The sequence below is a fragment of the Parasteatoda tepidariorum genome, chromosome 3 (assembly GCF_982258835.1).
Source record: "Parasteatoda tepidariorum strain Cologne lab strain chromosome 3, Ptep-v5.0, whole genome shotgun sequence".
In the NCBI taxonomy this organism is placed as follows: Eukaryota; Metazoa; Arthropoda; class Arachnida; order Araneae; family Theridiidae; genus Parasteatoda; species Parasteatoda tepidariorum.
In genome coordinates, this window is record NC_141757.1 from 68,621,143 (window position 1) to 68,641,043 (window position 19,901).

At 30.6% G+C, this 19,901-nt stretch overlaps 1 protein-coding gene across 1 annotated transcript in view; it reads right to left on the reverse strand.

Annotated features, from left to right (window-relative positions):
* Positions 1-899: 899 nt before the first annotated feature.
* Positions 900-19,901, reverse strand: part of sog (chordin short gastrulation) — a gene marked incomplete at its 5' end in the record, with an annotated part of 89,055 nt that continues 70,053 nt past the window's right edge. The window contains 14 exon segments of the mRNA NM_001323832.1: positions 900-1,376; positions 2,075-2,174; positions 5,695-5,792; positions 8,336-8,440; positions 9,077-9,185; positions 10,151-10,296; positions 11,415-11,508; positions 11,590-11,784; positions 12,997-13,128; positions 14,423-14,634; positions 15,707-15,800; positions 15,889-16,059; positions 18,247-18,369; positions 18,670-18,776. Of these exon segments, the coding sequence (NP_001310761.1) occupies positions 1,264-1,376; positions 2,075-2,174; positions 5,695-5,792; positions 8,336-8,440; positions 9,077-9,185; positions 10,151-10,296; positions 11,415-11,508; positions 11,590-11,784; positions 12,997-13,128; positions 14,423-14,634; positions 15,707-15,800; positions 15,889-16,059; positions 18,247-18,369; positions 18,670-18,776 (1,799 nt within the window). The 3' untranslated portion in view covers positions 900-1,263.

Here is a 19,901-nt window from a genome sequence, read left to right on the forward strand (position 1 = left end):
ATTCGAACTTCGATTACCTTTAAAAATTTGTATTTATATTCCTTTAAAATTCTGAAAATAAAATCCAAGTTAAACTAACAGTCAACACAAATTTTAATTCCAACGTATTATTTCAATTTAATTTACTCACAAAGACCGGTATTATCACAGATACACCTTCAAATACTTTCAAAAGTATTTGAATATGTTAAACATTTTTGATAGCAAAAAATATCCTTTCTATTCATTCACTGAATGACAGTTTAATTTTATTTTAAATATTCAAATGTGATTTTTTCAAAATTATATCAGAGCTAAAACTTGAATAAAAAATTAGCTAAGCTTTAATTAATTTCTTACTTATATGCAGAATTTTTAAATGCATATAAAGTGTATCCTATAAAACATTTTTAATTCGAAGCATAATATCAAAATTTGAATTCGGGCTTAGCACCACAATAAAATTCGATAAAGAATAGCCAAGTTAACACTCGATCGTCACATACGAATGGTCCATAAAGACAACGTGACAAAATAAACAGCAAGTATGACTCTTTCACAAAGAGAAACACTTTGGCACATTTCAGAAGAGATTTGCAGAGACAATAACTTTGTCCACTATGTCCATCGAAGGTCATTTGCTTCCATCAACATGTACCGTGAATTTTGTTCACCATTTGCTATAATTCACCACTTTCTAACAGGAACTACACAACCCAAAAAATGGAAGTCACTTCTAAGTTCAATTTTACTTCCGGTACACGTCTTTCACAATGCTTCCTAATTGTCACCACAAGCATTTATTGTTCTCAAAATGTGAAATAAATATGAAATGGAAGAAAAAAATACACTAAACGACATAAAGATATATGTAGCGAGCAATTGTGACTTTACATGCTGCCTCCACGTATGAAATCACCTTTTTTTTTAAGATACTATATACAACTGTACAATTTGTTGCTTGAACACGATGAAACACGAATAAAATATAATAATGAAGCGAAACACTTAAAACAGTTCCTAATTCGTCTAATATTTAGAAGAAAACAAATCATAACGATTCTTTTTCAAGATGGATTGACCAGGTTTTTTTGTTATAAAATGGATAGCCCATTTGTGTATAAAAGCATAGCACCACCGAATTGTATCTCTTCGGTAAAAGGAAATAAAAAATGGTAGTAAATTGATGCCTTTGCTCTTTTTTTTCTTAAAAGGAACCTGAATCCTCCTTCCGAATAGTTTATTTTTGCCCCTTTCAACAAATGCCTGTTGGATGATGGATGCTCAGTTTTGTTTCTCTTTGGGTTGCCGTACCTTTCTGTGCCTTCGTTCCCTTTCCTTTCTCCTTCGCTTTCCTTTGCTGGGTCCTTCCGCGGATCTTGAAGACGATTCAGACACTGAAAAATAAATATCGGTTAGTTAGTAGAGATGTTGAATTACTACAGTTTCAGTGATGTGTGATCAGGTGTTTTTAAAGTCTGAAACGATTTAATTTCGTAACGCTCACGATCCCTTTTGATCCTAAAGTTAACAAGTCTTTTATTAGTAAATTGAACGTATTTCCACTTTTTATGGATAGACTAATTGACAAAATTGTCTAATAAAACAGTCAGTCAGCCTATTTAAAGATTAAAATCAATAAAGGAATCATACTATATTAATTGAAGGAAAAATTGATGATACTGTAAAGATAGATTACAGTAAATACATCTTCTGAAATACAACAGTAAATCTCTTGGGACTTATACGGAATTAATAATTTGGTATGTTGCAGTAATTTCATATATTCTAGCAATTATTTAATTCCACTGGAGTTATAATCATAAATAATTAGTTAACGTCATAAATATTTAACTTTTACGCCAAAATTAGGATACAATTTTGCCTATTATTGAACATATTTGACGAAATTTTCAGGCAGAATTTAATTTGAAGTGAAACTAGGAGTAGATCATGTAATCAGATTTTGAGTGGGCAAAAACGAATATTTTCACTATTGTTAAATTGGGGCAACAATTTTAAGCTAATACATACACCATGATCTTAAGCTAGTACAAACAATACAAAGCTAGAACATAATAGAAAAGCTTCTTACCAGAATCTATGCATCTATCACAGCAACCGTCTTCACCAGGCACCTTGACAGGGCATGACTCTTTAGGACACTTTTTCCTCTTACACTTGGCTCGTCCGTCCTATAAATTCCAGTTAAAAATTTGTAGATTTTCAACCATTATGATAAGAAACATAATAATTATGAAGAAAAAAATTTTTAAAAAAATATATAGATAAAATAGTTATGGCAACCCTCAGTGATGTATTTTTATGATGCGTGTCAAAAAGTGTGGCGTCCTTTTAACACTTATAAAATCAGAGAGACCTTATATAATAAAAATAAAGATCATCCTCATGAATGGAGGCAGTCTTCCTGTGTCTCCTGCTGTGTCTTAAATGGTGCATGACCTGTGTAATTTCAGAAAATTAAAAATAAGACATTTGGCACCAGACAACTCGAAAAACATATTATCTTTTCATCATAACACAACGGCTTCACAAACTATTAATATCTGAAAGAGAGAGAGCTCAGCTCTTTTTTTTCCTTCTCCATCCTAACAAACCAACACAACTCTTCCTTGATCTATTGCACGTCTACCTCAAAAAACCGTTAAAAGGCACCGCCAAGACTGTAGTCATATGAAAACACAATATTTTTTGAATGGTACACATTAGTTGGGTTCGCGACTTCAGACAGATCGATCAAGTCTGTCGCAGACCTAAAAGAAGTGCACATAATATTTTGAAGTTGGCTCCACTTTAATAAAGGGCAAGGTAAATGCTACCGAATCTTGGCGAATTCAAGAAGGAGCTTCATTAAAGCCTAAAGATGAAGGTTATCGTTTTTAAACTCGAGCTTTTTCTTCTTTTTTTTTCACTGAAAACCTTCACTTCATATTTTTTTTAAAAAATTTTCATCTGATGTTTATGTCATTAAAAAGTGAAACAAACAAGGAAAGTTGGAAATAAAATTTTTTAAATACATATTCTTACTTAGAAAAGGTATATTAAATCATTCTAACATACTCCCTGATTAAAATATCGGATACTCTCAGATGAAATGACATCTTTAAAAGTTACTCAATATTTTGAAAAATAAATATTTAGAAGTGTTTAAATGAACAACGTTAAGTAAAGTTGAGTGAACTTGCAAAAAGCTCATGTTCTTTCCTTATGAACGTGAAAATTTTTTTATGTTTCCAGGAATATTTTTAAAGTTTTTTTTTTGAGGAGCGAAACCGAACTAATTCTTAAATGATAAAATAAACTTCATTGCCTTTAACTGAATAAAGACTAGCATTCAGAGTTTATAAATGTATCGAGTAAGATAACTATGTAAGACACCTTTACTAGAATTATAGGAAAATTTACTAGAAAAAATGCTCAGTACAAAAAAAAATCGAGAAATCATACATTTTGTAGTTTTTAAAAACTTTACGTTTAGTCAAAATCCTTCGAATGAGGTGATCCAGGTTCGGTTCCCAGCAATGTCTGATCCAATCGTAAACCGGTTGATATCCCCCAGACTCAAATTGACTTTAATGCAAAAAATATACTAAGTAATAAACTGACCAAGAATTAAGAACACCTCCCAAATTATCTTAGTTTAGTGGTTTTCCTCTCCATTTACGCAAATGTCGGTTAATTTCACAAAAAAACTCCGTCACAAAATGGAGTTAATCTTTATCTTAAATTAAAACGTCCAATACTTTAATCAGCTTAGGCTGTGTTTAAAACTACAGGACTACTAGGTTAAGATATAACCACAAATACAATATGGATCAGCTGCGAAACATGGGTGAAAAATAAAATAAAATAGAGATAACTTATCATCATCAGTTTAAATTTTTTCTTTCTCTCTATATTGCATTTTAATATGTTTTTTTTTTCAAACTAAAACTCTGTTCCTTCAACTAAACAACACTCATTAATAACTTTCCTTTTAAGTTGAGCACAAAAACTCGTTTTAATCTTAGTCATAAAATCGAAAAAGCGTTGTCAAATAACATGAGAATAAGAATGCACAATAAATGCTAAAATTATAATTTTAATAATTGAAAAATCGATATAATTAATCTACCATAATTAAAGTTACATTTAAACAAAACATGAAAGTTTCCAGTCAAGCAGTAACAACCTAGACAAACAGGGTGAAAATGCTATTTTCAACGTTAAATAAATAACGATTACAAAACGTCGTTCAAGTGGATTACAGCCCTTAGACATCAACACACAGGCGTCCTTCACAAAGCACTTAGCTGAAAAAACAACAGAAATGTTTCTCTTCCCTCGAACATTTTCCAGCAAACGTCTTTTCCCGAAACACACAGCTGACCCAAATGTATCTAAAGCCAATCACAATGCTTCTTCCGTTGCCGGCGCCCTTTTTTTTTCATTCCTTTTTTATTTGTGAAAGAAAAACTATTAAGTTAATTTAAGACACGCGAAAAATTTGTTTAGAATGCGACAGATAGACGTCAAGAAAATAACCCCTTTCAAAATCAAATATATCATTTAAAAATGCCTCAGTATTCCTCAAAAATTGCAACGCCCTCATTTGCTCTGTTGGGCGAATTCCTAATGAATTACGTCATGACAGAAAAAGAACCGATTAGATATTTGTCAATTTGCTTTTTGGCAAGAACCATTTGATATGTATGCTGCGATTTGGTTCAAAAACGAAACAAAATGCGCATAAAGAACAAGATATATTTTTTCTTGCGCACTGAATGCTTATTATAAAATGAATGATGAAAAACAGCGTTTCATTCAGATTTATTTCTATATTTTATTTAAAAATATATAAACTTTAATAATTATTTATTCAAACACAAAAAATCAAATATATTGCAAAGAGCAATATTTTTTTTTGAGATAGACACTTAGAATGCAGGAGTCAAAAACATACCCTTCACAAGAAAAAGAAAAAAAAACTTTTTCTGAAAAAAAAGTCAATGACGCCTAAAATTCAAAATTTTAAAACTAAAATTCTTCGAAAATTGCAAGGCTTTATTTTCGCACAATCAGAATTTGGGGGGGGGGGAGACAAAACAGCAAAAAGTTCGCTGTTTTGCCTTCATGGAGGTCTTTTGGATGGAACTAACCCGCATTTGCGTTACATGGTGAGAAAGACCACGAAAACCTCCCACGGTTAGCCTGACGCCAAAGGGACTCGAACCAATGATTCGTCTACCACTGAGGATATTTTACGTTAGCACTGTGGTCGGTGTAGATCGTATCGACCAGTCATCGGTTGGATTCGAACCCGGTTCACCTCATTGGAAGGTGAGCGCTTTATCCCCTGAGTCATCACGGCTCTGTTTTATTTTATAACCGTCGTTGAACAGCCGACCCAAATTTATGGGTTTACGACTACTAATGTGATGTTTAACAAAATCAGAAGCCTGCCATTATAAATTCACAAAATTATAAGTAGATTTTTCGTGTGTATTTCACATGAGTTTTTTAATATAACCGCCAGAGTAGTGATTATGAAAAAATATTGAAATTTATGTTGAGGCTTACACTGAAAATCATTTATTAAGGGGATAGAAGTAACTTGGTATTAATTATTAAATTTCAATTCTATGCATTTTTTTTTATTTTCTCTAGTTTGTAATTGTAGTTTTCGTAAATAGCGAAAGAAAAAACAATACTCACTTTACAATGACATTTAACACATTTTTCAGCTCCGTAGGGCTCAATAGTCGGATGCCATTCGTCGCCATTTCTATGAACTTGGCCTCGGAATTTGCAACCTAAATATAAATCATCACACAATTATCTCAAAAAGTAATTTCATTTCATCCTCAAAAGCATTGCTCAGAGTAATTAGAAGAGCACTCCGAAAATAACACACGGGACGATAAGTTGAATGCAATAATTCATGCATAAAATACTTGTCTAACATATAATATACAGTTAAACCTTGATATCTCGAACTTGAAGGGAGAGGAGAAAAAATTCGAGACATCGAAAATTCGAATTATCGAAATTCGCATGTTATCGATGGTAGAATAAAGAAAAATGCTCTATTTACATACCTTATTTACCATTCCATATTTATTCTAAAAACATTTTTTACATTTTCATTTAAAGAAAAGATTTAATTGTTCAAAGTTTATCTATAACACTTTCTAAGTGGACTATAGCTTTAAATGCCTCCTCTGACATATTCGGCTGCCTCTCAATAAATCTCCTTATAGTGTCCACTCCAGAAAGTGCTTGTTTGTTAGTAACATTGGGCGGTAAATCTTCGATTTCCTCATCCTCTTCTTCTGATAGTTCACAAGAAGCTTTCGTTTGAGCGATATCATTGTCATTACACTGACCACACACTGTTACTGCATCATCTACGTTTACAAAGTCATGAAATTCCATGTCATCAGGCTTCATGAGTCTGGTCAATCTGTTCCGATCATTTTCGGTGTAGTTTTCAGCAGAATTAACGATATTTATTGTTTGACTATTTTTGTGATCTTTAATGAATCCAGACTTCTTGAAGCCATTCATTATCATAGAGGAAGACACATCATTCCATGCCTTGTCAGCCATTCTTAAATTTTTTTTGGAATATTTTCTTAATTTTAGAAAAAAAATCTGCACTATTTATGGTGAAAAAAAATTCAAGTTATCAAGGGATTAGAAAGAAAAAAAATTCGTGAAATCAAGTTTTTTTTAACGTTGAGTGTATATGAAATTTGAAGGGAATTTTTTTTTATTTCGAGATAATTCATTCTAAACAAGAGTTATAATAGGGTGTACTCCAAACACAGTCGTTAATATGCATTTTTAGAATCTTTGTCGAAATGAATAAACCTACTCAACACGATGGGGATTTAAAATTATTATTTAGATCCGAAATAAAATAACTCATTTTCAAAGCCTGTCGGAGAATCTAAGACATTAATTACAGTAACTCTATTTATGCTTTTCAGTCGCATCCAACAAATAAATTGATTTTAGTTACTTATCGCAACATTTGCTAGGATTCACTTCGATGATGATTCGTCACACTTTAATAGAGCATTTTCTCAATAAATATTTTTTCTGCCCTTCTAATGTGTAGATTTAAATGACATCACAATGACTTGAAAAATATACATTAAATTATAAAAGAAATAATGCTTTACACTTTGATTGATAATACTTTTTAAAAAAAAATTTGCCTTTGTCATTCAATTTTTTTAAACATTGTATCTATTGATATATGAAAACATACTTTAAATTACAAAGAGTGCCGATTAATGCTGCCTATGTCTTCGTTTTAGAAAGTCTTACCATGTCTCCGTTTTTTGTAAAGGACTATTTTTTAAATAAAAATATTAAGAAGAGCTAGGGTATAATCTAAATATATCAAAATGAGTGTCGGTCAGTTTTTATAGACTTCTAAGCCATCCGACCCAGAGTGATGAAATTTGACATACTGACAATTGGAAGCACTGGGAAGGTCACTCTCAAAATTAACATATTCTACTATGAAAAGTTGATCAAAGAACAAATTTTCTTCTAGGATTACTATTGCACATTATTGTAATTTAAATTGCAGACTGTTTCAGAACCACAGAGCAATGGGCAAAAAGTGGTAACCGAGCAAGAGCACACTGCCCAAGCCCGTTCGTCGGAAGCATCTGAACAAAGAAAAACAAGACTGGTAACCGATCGAGTGCATCCCGTTTGTCTGAAACTTCCGAACATCGAGAGTCAAGAGTGGAAATAGATTGAGAACACTATTCAGACGATGACAATATACTTGTTTACATCTCAGTGCATTCCATTGTAATCTAATTAGTGGTTCATTATAGTTTCCAACTCTGTGTCATCATTGGAAATTTGTATTACTATGTGTGTTTGCAGTGCCCTTAAATTTAAGAATGAAACAACAACAAATGAAGCTTATTTATAGATGGAAGTACAAAAAATACAGAGTATCCAAAAGCGCTTGAATAATTATACTTACAACGAAATATTGTCTTTTTTCTCCCTGGCAGAAAATTACATTAAAATGATGTAAATTATTTTCATTTACATATAAGTCGTTTCCTATAAATGCAATTCAAGGTACAGCAAGTATAAAATGTTTAAGGAAATGTCCTTTGCCATGAAATATTTCGAGAAAGGTGCGTTTCGAGGATAAAATAATTAGTTAATGCACCCAAATATCTAAACAGACTTTCTTCATTATGTACGTTTTAAAAATAGTAATATTGATAATGATCTCTATTCACCTTTATATTCAGAGTAAACTAGACTATTAAATTTATTTTAAAACAAGAAGGCACCTATTAAAATTCAACTTTACCTCCAGCATTCAATATCTCTTTAACAGTTGATTTTTCACCACTCTGATCTCCCAGGTGACCCACTGAGGGAGGGATGATAACAATAGCTTTCGTTAACACTGAATCTGAAATAAAAATAAAAGAGTTTATACGACGACAGAAGTACCTCAAAAAAAATATTTTTCTCTGTTAAATTGCAAAAACAACTAAATTTTGTCAAAATATTTATGTGAGTATGTAAAAATAAAAGACTGCTGAAGATTCAATTTTTATTAAACACTTAATTTAAATAAGGGGATTTACCTAACATTAGATATATGTAAAGTCTCTTCTTATCTTCAAATTATGTTTAGAACTATACCAACTTTTAGCTTTAAAATGTGTTAGCTGATAAAATGGTAAAAAAGAAAAAAAAATCCTTTGGAAAATAAAATATTCAATATTTTTAATAATACTTTTTATAAATATTTTTAGAACCCTTGTCAAAACTGAAATCAAAAAAGTATACAAATCACTGCATTTAGTTAATAATTAGACAGCGAAAAAAAAGAAGGAATTCTATCAGAATCTAACTTATCACTATTAAGTTAGACTGGTTAGGTGTTTCTCGACAGAGTTTTTGCCTTTTCATAGATTAAATATTAATTTATTATTATTTATTTATTTTTTAATTTTTTCAAGGATTCTAAAAAAAATTACTTAGGACTGTGATATGGAGAACAATATGCATATTAAAAAAGCAATTGACACTATGTACTCACTAGGACATTTTTTGCAACAATCGTTATCTTGCTCCCTATAAGCATCTTTTTCAGCACAAGTTAGCGCTGGGCACGTGATTCGATCGCACTTTACAGTCAGAGTCTTCGGCTGTAAAAATAAGAAGTTAAGTCGAAAGTACGAACACATTTTCACAGAATGAATGGACTAACACAAACATTTTGGCTCATTCACATTTAATATCACATCAATAATGCTTGATACTATTTTTATCCCTTTCTTAACCCCCAAGCTATTAATAACCTCAAGGCGTTTATGTATAAACATATCAATTTAAACATTTTTACTACGACTCGTATGGAGAGTACACCCAATAATCGAAAATTTAATATACAGGATTTAAACAAATAATTAAAAAAAAAAAAAACTTCAACTTTCTGTTGATAATGGATTGCAACATTTAGGAAACAAATTTGTATTATTGGCATTAGGCACGGAACTCCAGCTGAAATTTAAGCACTCTATGAAAGCAAGTTAATGAAAACTTAAGGTTAAAAAAGGCTACAGTTAAATACCAAAATTTACCGTTTGAGGAATAATAATGACTTTAATAAAATAATATACTGCGCTCTAGTGTCATTCTATTAATATTGCTATTGAACTTAAGAATGAGTACTATGTTGTAGCGTAAACATAGTATCGATAAAATAACTATCCACTTGTAATGTATTCAAAAGAATGATTTAGGGTGCTCATATTGCTAAAATGGGTGAAAAAAAATCAAATGAAACATTTTTTTTCCTGTCGAAATCTATTACTAGTCGGAAAAAAGGAAGGCAAAACGAAAGATGACTCAATTTTGTGGAATCAGATTTTAGAGTGATTGGAGGGGGTACTGGAGTCAATGTCAAAAAATATGTTATCGTAGAGTAATCTTCAACAAATCGTTTACCCTGAGTTTCGCACAAAATATGAAAATGATCACAACGCATTTACCGCCATTTATTTTCTGTTAATTGATCTGTTGAAAATTAAAAGTATAAGACGTGGCCTTTTCACATATCATGTGATTACTAAGTCAAAAGATTTCCAGGATAAAGGAAATAAAAACTTACGTCGCATGTACAAAGAGAGCATTTGCTGAATCCAAAGGGAGGAACATAGGGATGCCATCTGATACCAGCAGGACGATATTTTTTGTCGAAGAAACAATACCTCTCGCCTTTGTGAATGTCCACTTCAGATGAACCATTAGAGTTACCTGTAAAAGCAACGATCAGCAAACAACGATATTAAAACTAATGATGTTAAAAGCAACAATCAGCAAACAACGATATTAAAACTAATGATGTCAGAACTCAAATTAAACTAATTTGTATGCATTTCCACACTAAGATAGAGCAGAAAATAAACTTTTATTCAACATAAAACCCTTTACAATATAAAATATTCGTGAAGCTAACTTTTAAGAAGACGTACGGGAAATTTTAGGTGGTAAATAAAAGTTTATCACAACATGAGCGCCTCCTAGGATTTTTAATTTAGTTCTAAAAAAAAATTATTTTTTTACTCCTTGAAAAATGTTTTTTTTTTTTTTTTTAATTTTTTGTTATTTAATAATTTTTTCCACGTAGTTTTTGTAATTTTTTGTCTTCCTGTCAAAATGTTGTCGATATTTCAGTAAGCCATAAAAGGGCTACGAAGTTTATTTACACCATTAAAGAAACAATTGTAACAAACACTTCTTTAAGTTGTTCGAATGTTTTCAAAATATTGATTCACGATAAATCCGATTTGTCAAAATAAGTTCTAAGTTTATTTGTTCTTTCCAGTATCTAAATTTTTGATTCGTTGCATTTGGGTAACATCAGTAAAAAATGGTTAAGCGGCGTGCATCAGTACGTTATAAAAACGTACTGATAGTAACGAAACGTTTAATAACTGACTTCTAGAGAACCGCCCACTTTAGTATGTATTTTCAAAATTATTGAAAATTTAAAGAAAAAAACACTGATAATAAAAAATAATAGAAAAGGGAAATTGAAGTACATAAATGAGTCAATTTAATGGTCTCAAAATAATATTTAAGCGGACATCACAAACACCATAGCCAATTTAATTGCTCTAAGAAACTTGAAGGCGTTTTTAAACTCCTCTATGTTTCTTTCAGCAATCAAACAGGTTTAAATGATTTTAGTCTCGCCTTTTTTAGTAGTGATTCATTGGAATTTGGTAGCGTTTTCATTTCGAACAATCCTACATTTCCTATAACAATACTTTTTTAATAGTTTTCTAAAAATATTTATTTTATGCATATTAGCATATTAAAAGTTTTGATACCCAGCTAGAAAAAAAAATTGGATGGATGATTAGGCTTACTTGGGCAGAAGGGACAACATTCTCCTTCCATCGTCATAGGATTGTTACACAATGGCTTGGGGCATATTGTCCTCTCGCAAACAACGCGGCCTCTCTATGGAGAAAACAAAAGTATTTTAAATAAGCCTTTAGCTCTTAATTGTGTTTAATTTAGAAGTGAGAAAGAGAAATGTACCTGGCAAGAGCACATGGTGCATTCTTCGTGTTCACCTTTCCAATGATCTCCATCATCATAAATAGTACCTTCATATTCACACGTATTCCTCAAATCTGTCCCGTATACGTCATTGTATCCATCCTGATATGTGTTCCCACTTCTTGTTTTGGAGGATGCATCGTAACTTGGAAGGCAGTTGGGGGGTGTGTAGAGCTGTATTAAAAAACAATAATATACAATCGTAATCATTGAAACTAACGTAGTATACATTCAAAAGTAGAATGAAATCGAATTGGCATTTGAATCGATTAATAACAAATTCTTGTACCTCGATAATGTCTCTTACTCTTTTCCAAAACTATAACTTCTTGAAAGACAAATTTTAAGTCGTATAAAGCTTCTTAGCTTATAAAAACACGCTATAAGAAAATTTATAATTTTACCATCCCTGAAACATTCGTGGACATTTAAGCTTTTCGAAATGTCTGTGCATGGAACTACCAATAGAAAGGGGGTTGAGGTTCCTTAAATAAGATAATTCATGAAGGTATTTGAAATACCACAGAATGTAGTTCGTTAATACATTCTAGAAGCACAATATTTGGCTTGACGCACCATTCATATTTTAAAAGATGTTGGAAAAAGATTTTTGACATCTTTTATTCAAGTGAAAGAAGTGTTTAATCATAATGCAAACTATTTAAAAAAAAATCATATGAAATTTTTTGATCTTAATAATTTTTTGAATAAAGGAAATCAATCGAATCTTCGACTGTACTGACGATAAGTTTCTTTTGGCTAAAATAAGTGAAAGATTCTGTTTGTAGTGGTAAAATCAAAAATATGCATTGTTATCTAGCACGGAGCTCCTGTTTAAACTGAAGCATTGTAGTTACTCGGACGATGACCAAATTTTTGATTGGTGGTAAAATCCTTTTAGCGATAAATTAATTGCATTCAACTAAATTCAAACAGAAATTTGAGCACTCTAATTAGTCTTAAAGCTTCCAGAATTTTGATGAACACAGTATGATTCACAGCATAGATAAAATTCCGTTTGTAGTTATCAGAAAATGATTGGAGCTTGCATTATAATGAGACATAGAGCCCCAGCTGAACTTGGATTTCAAGATTTCATACCAACATAAAAGTAAACTAACATAAAAGTTAAAAAAAAAATAAAAAATTCAAAATGTTGCTTTCAAAATAGACCGTTTGCAATTCTAATTATACAGCAATTATTCAGCATTATAAATAGAAGCATTCATCATAAATACTATCTCGTTTAAAAACAATTGCATTGCAGTTCATTTTTTTAGAAAGGCATTTTCTTTTCATATAAAATAAAATCAGTTCAAGCGTTATTTGAATAAGGACGGCATCGTTTTGTAAAATGAAACGTGTATGTAAAAGAAATCAGCTAACCTCGTTTATTTTAGCTCTCAGCTCGACAGCCTTGGCCTTGCTGTTAAGTTTCGATGTCACAACCAGGTAAGTGTAGCCTTGTTGTATGAAAGCCAAACTACGACCATCCAAGTCCTCTGCCAAGTCTTCAACCTGAGGAAAAATTTACATCTTTTTTATACCGTCTGCCGTTTAGGAAAACTACTTTATTATTTGACGACGAAATGACAAATTTCAGAGACGACAAAAAAAAAATTTTACATCAGGAAAGAGATATTCGTAATAACTGCTAACGGATTTAAATAGACAAGCACAAAGACAACCTTTAAAAATAAATAGTTTGTAGCTTTTATGGTTACATTTGAGTGTCTGTTTTTCCGAGGAAAAAAATAATTATTATCTATCAAATATATCTAAAAACTAATCATATTTTAAATAGATAAATAAAATAATTTTTTACAAAAAGAATTTCAAGAAAAATGCATGAAAATTATACCATTCTTACTAAGAACTAGCTGACGAAAAATTAAAATTTAAGTAACTTCTTATCAAAAATAAGAACGAGAAAAATACCTAGATAACGTATATACTAACTTAATCTTACTTGATAAAATGTATGTTTAATAAAATTACATTAAGTAAATAAAATTACTATTTAATTCAAGAGAAATTATAATAATAGTTATTCCTTCAACCTTATAATAGTTATTGTTTCAGCCTATTAGTTATTGTTTCAACCTTAAAATAGTTACTGTTTTAATCTATTAGTTTACTGTTTTAACTTATTAATTATTGTTCAACCTGATAATAGTTATTGTTTTAACCTGATCATAGATCATCATTGTTTAACCTGATAATAGTTATTGTTTCAACCTGATAATAGTTATTGTTTTAATCTGATCATAGTTATTGTTTCAACTTATTAGTTATTGTTTCAACTTGAAAATAGGTACCTTTTCAACCAATTAGTTATTGTTACAAACTAATAGTTATTTTTTCAACCTAATAGTTGTTTCAATAAGGTGGCCAGAAATACTCAGAAAAATTTAGCTGATTTTATAAAATTTCCGTGACTTTTGTAATCAGTGAAAGAAATTTTATTTTTTATTGTAACTTCTCTCAGATATGCTTTAAATCTAAAGCTTAAATTATGTTAGAAAATACTTAAACTTCCTATTAAAGTTAAAAATAAGTATTTAAAATAAATAAACGATTCTTAAAAAAACTAATTATTTTGGAAAAAATATTACTCTTTGTGAACCTTAAATTTATAACATTTGAATTTCCCTGACTTTCTGGGCATATTACTTTAATTACCCGACTTTCCCCTGTTTTGTAGCCACCCTGAAACATTTAGTCAGGATTTTCTTCCCATTTTTATATATGATTATGTTAGAAGGTTAATTTAAAAGGAGGGAAATGTGAATGAAAAGTGACATTGCATTACCATTACCTGCTCCCCTTCGAATTTTTTCAAGACACGCTGTAGAGGGTGGTGATATTTTCCTGGTCTCACTTGCAGTAATTCCAACAAATGACGCTCCCGAGCATCTAAGCCAGTAAGGTATACTTGATAATGAAGAATGCAATCTTTATCAATGGATAGCCAAGCTATTCCACCTGCAGTTGTGTTGCCACCAGTCAACAAAATGGGCATCTCTATTGTAAATGAAGTTTATTTTTATAATTTCAAATTTTATTTAGTTATAAATGATTTTCTACAAATGAAACATGTTATGCAAATAAAAATATACAAATTCAATGTTAAAATACATAAAATAGTCATCAAAACGAATCTATCAATTCTATTAAACAAAGCGATGCAAACTCTCGATGAAATAAAATTTTGTGGATTTTCTTGATGTTTTCTTCTGCTAGTTTAAAAAGCAAATATGTATGTTGTATGAAAAGTGTTTCGCAATCACCGAATAAAAATTTTAAAAAATATACTCATTTGTGGTGTCAATATTTAAGTAACGAATAAAATTTTATCAAAATCTGATTAATTTCGATTGAGGAAGACTAAATTAAGAATTTCAAAGGAAATTTGATTACTGTCAAGGGTCTGTTTTTTGCAAAGTTGTGAAAAAATTACTCATAATTTGTGAATATAAAATAAACGTTAAGTCACATTCTTTCAACCAGGGTCAGCTTTTATGAATTTGTGCAACTAGGGTCCGTTATTGCAAAAAAAACTTGAGTTTTTAAATTTTATAGACATACAAGATTATGCTCAACACTGTAAAATTGTAATTAAAAAAATTAAATTTTAATAAATGAACAACAATTGCTCCTTCTAAATTAGAGATGCAGCATACAAATATTTGGTATTTAGCCTATACTGCTGAACGCAGAATATTAATTTCGGACGAATAATGGAAGAATCGTCTGCCGAAGATAAAACTTAATTCGTTTACATCCATCTTTCTTGTTTTCTGCCCTGGAAAGGGTTTATTCGATTAACAAAATAATAATGAAAATAAACAAATTTGTGAAGGGTCCGATTAAAAGAAAAATCATTTTGTGAAGGGTCCGTTTTTAAGTTAAAATATTTTGTGAATGGTCCGTTTTTATGAAAAGATATTTTGTGAAGGGTCCGTTAACGGACCCAAATTTCTTCTAAACAGACCCCTGGTCATGATAGATTCTATTTAAGTAGAGCTCGTAATAGCATTCATCTAGAATTGAAACTTTTTATTAGGAATATCTATCGTTCTATGTATTTACTTACCATTGATTAATGCATCTGTATACAACCGTTGATGAACTTGGCCTCGCAACTGCATCCGAACTTTGTCAGAACGTGTAACACGCGAAGATCTACCCTGAAAGAGTGATACATATTACTAAATAGATATTCTCGAAAAACTATTTAGGAAGGAAAATGCAACTCAGGAAATATATAATATTTACCAAACTTTCTGGTAACGGTGGAAATGGACGATGGATAATGGATGATCGATATTCTGGAGTAGCTGAATGTACTACTGTATTAGGTGTGTCTGCAAGTACAGTAACCACTAAATCGTCACTCAACATCATCTCCATTTCTTGAATACTTCGACGACTGAATGTGCCATTTCCCTGTAATTATATTGCGACAAATGAAATTTGGATGCTTTCCAAAAAAAATTTTTTTTACTGATTTTATAAGGAGTTACCCTCAATATATTTTTTTAATTCTTAAAGAAAAATCTAAATCAAAAATCCCTACCAAAGTAAACAAGAATACATAATTAATTAAGCTAAGAATCAATATAAAGCACGCTATCGAAATCAATGCTAACCAACTTGGCTATACAGGAAACATAAGGGAGTTTTAACTTTATTAATCAGCTTTAACAGGGTGCGTAGCCAAATCTTTCCAACAAAAAACAAGCACCTTTTAAGTACTTTTTAAGCACTCAAAAAATATTTATAAGCACTATATACATTAACAAAATTTAAAATAATTTTCAACGACTTTACAGGATCATGACAAAATAACTAGTTTCTGACAAAGAACGCTTTTCTTGTTTACATTGTTGTGATCGAGACATTGTAAAATAATCGTGAGATTTTTCGGTTTGATATCAGAAGGTGGAAAATGAACCCTGAAATTAAGAATATCTTGCAAAATGCAGCAGAGTTGCACATGAGAATGCAATAATCTCACCGAACCCAGCTCAGTATATGCACATGCAAACTCGCAAGTATTTCATCAAACATGTAAAATGATTGGCGTTTTTATACGCTATGAACCAACGGTACGCCGAAATAGATTGTAGTTGAATAAATTGTGAATAACGTTGAATAATATCAGGGGTCTGTTTAGAAGAAATTTGGGTCCGTTAACGGATAATAGCTGTTAATCGAATAAACCCTTTCCAGGGCAGAAAACAAGAAAGATGGATGTAAACGAATTAAGTTTTGTCTTCGGCAGACGATTCTTCCATTATTCGTCCGAAATTAATATTCTGCGTTCAGCAGTATAGGCTAAATACCAAGTATTTGTATTTTGCATCTCTAATTTAGAAGCAGCAATTGCTGTTTATTTTTGAAAATTTAATTTTTTTATTATAATTTTACAGTGCCGAGCATAATCTTGTGTCTATTCACAATTTAAAAACTCCTTGAAAAAGTTTTTTGCAATAACCGGACCCCATTTGCACAAATTCATAAAAGCGGACCCTGGTTGAAAGAATGTGAGTAATTTTATCACAATTTCACGAAAAACGGACCTTTCACAAAATGTCTGGACAGACCCCTGAATATAAAAACCACGCGTTTGCGAAAATCAACATGGTTAAAGAAAAAAAAAAATCCCATTTTCGAAAAGGGAAAATTAAGCACCTTTTTAAATACGCCCCATTAAAAAAACACCTTTAAGGGCTTTTAAAAACAAAAATCGAAAATAAAAACTTTTAAGCACTATTTAAAACCGCTACGCACCATGTTTAAACTCGAACCTAAACAAATCTCGATGTTTTTAGTCTCAGTTTTTTCAGTAGTGATTAGTCAGATTTCGATATTATCCCTAACGTAAATATTAATTTGCGTAGCCAACTGCATAGGTTCTATTTGACTTGATTTTTTTCAATGAGCCTAATAATAAACATTAAGAATGATAATTGCGAAACACCCTGTACATTATTGAGTGAGGTTCGCTCAAGAATAAAAATTACACCAGGAATCGATTTTATTAGAGTTCACTTGCTATGGATTTATATTTTAAAACACCATGGAAAACCATATATGGGAATTATAGTATTATCATGAACTATACTATTCTCAATAAATTATACTATTCTTTTTTCTATTACAGGAAATGTGTTGTCTCTTTGGCACGGATTATTAGAATAATTTTTAAATTCTGCGCAAACTGCATTTCAACAAATTATTTTTCTTTAAAAAAAAGAAGAAAAAAGACTAATGCTAGAACATACAATTTTGCAGTACAGATTTCAGAACAGAAAATAACATTACGTTATGAATCCTGCCGATATTCAATGAATAAATATATTCATCAGTTAATACTTAAGAATAAAGGGAAAGCTGTTTAGTGCATAAGAACCTGAAAAGATTATAAGTCCTTTCTTATGTTATACAAACTTATTGATATGGATAAAAAAATTAATCATGATTAAATGGTGCATTGTAATTTTTTACCATCATATAATTTTATTTTCTAAAAATTGGAAGAAAAAAAAACATAATAAATAATTTTTTTCTTTAAAAAAAAAGTGGGTAAAGCATCATAATTTACAAAAAAGGAATTAAGAAATATTTTACCCATGAATTAGTTAGGTTTTGTGAAACTTGTTGTAACACACGCATCCCTGTACCATTAGGTGTTTCAACTTTAGTTTCTAATCGAATTGTGGCAGATTCAATGCTTGGATCGCTGACGTGCAACTGAAATAAATAACACACAGAAACAATTAACTCATTAAACAATTGGAACAGTAGGAAAATACAAAATGTAATAAATAAATTCGGTTAAATATTATATGTGTTTAATATAGTGCAGAAAAAAAAATAACAGTAAATCTGCGAATATATCGCAATGATATACTACGATGATACACTTATATGATATACTACATAAGAATACGAATTTTTTTTTAAATTAAATGGATAATAAAATTAATCATTAGTTAGTAACGAACTATGAAAAATGTTACAAAATGTATAATACTTTAAAATAAGACTCACCTTATAATTTATGAACCCTTCTGAGCCTATGTCAAGTATTATAAATCCTGTAATCGGATCTTTACTTGTATCTACTATTTCAGTGGGCGTGATAACAGCTTCAAACACTATAAAAATACAATAAATTAATCCACATACATAGAAAATAAATCTTTAATTGTTTTAAACATAACTGCATTTTAAATCTTATGTAATTATTATACGAAGTTCGTTCTCATTCGCACTATTTCAAAGGTGGGAAATAAATGATAACGCAGTGAATATATAACCCAGTGAATATATAAATGATCCTTTGACTCAAGTGAGAACTCATTTACTTCAAAGTAAGAATACACGAATAAAACAAAACATTCAGAAGGGAATAAAGATTTAATCCTTAAATCATGCAGATTTATTAATCAGCATCTTAACATAAATGATGTTTAGAAATAGTAGAGCAGGGGTCTGTCCAGACATTTTGAGAAAGGTCCGTTTTTCGTGAAATTGTGAAAAAATTACTCACATTCTTTCAACCAGGGTCCGTTTTTATGAATTTGTGCAAACAGGGTCCGTTATTGCAAAAACAATATTTTTTTCAAAGAGTTTTTAAATTATAAAGACATACAAGATTATGCTCAACACTGCAAAATTATAATCAAAAAAATTAAATTTTAAAAAATAAACAACAATTGCTGCTTTTAAACTAGAGATACAACATATAAATAGCTGGTATTTAGCCTATACTGCTGAACGCAGAATATTCATTTCGGACGAATAATGAAAGAATCGTCTGCCGAAGACAAAACTTAATTCGTTTACATCCATCTCTCTTGTTTTCTGCGCTGGAAAGGGTTTATTCGATTAACAAAATAACAATGAAGATAAACAAATTTATCTTATCCGATTAAAAGAAAAATAATTTTGTGGAGGGTCCGTTTTTAAGTTAAAATATTTTGTGAAGAGTCCGCTTTTAAGTTAAAATATTTTGTGAAGGGTCCGTTTCTATGAAAAGATATTTTGTGAAGGGTCCGTTAACGGACCCAAATTTCTTCTAAACAGACCCCTGTAGAGTGACTATTGTCTTCAAGATAAAACCGCTTACAAAGCCCTCTGGTAAAAAACTACATAACTATAAGTTCACTAAAGTGTCCAGTCAGCTGTTCAATTAAATTAACAAACGAAATGTAATATTGAGCCTCAGTCAGGGATCAATACTTTTTCACGAAATGCTTTTTTCCAATATTAACACTAAG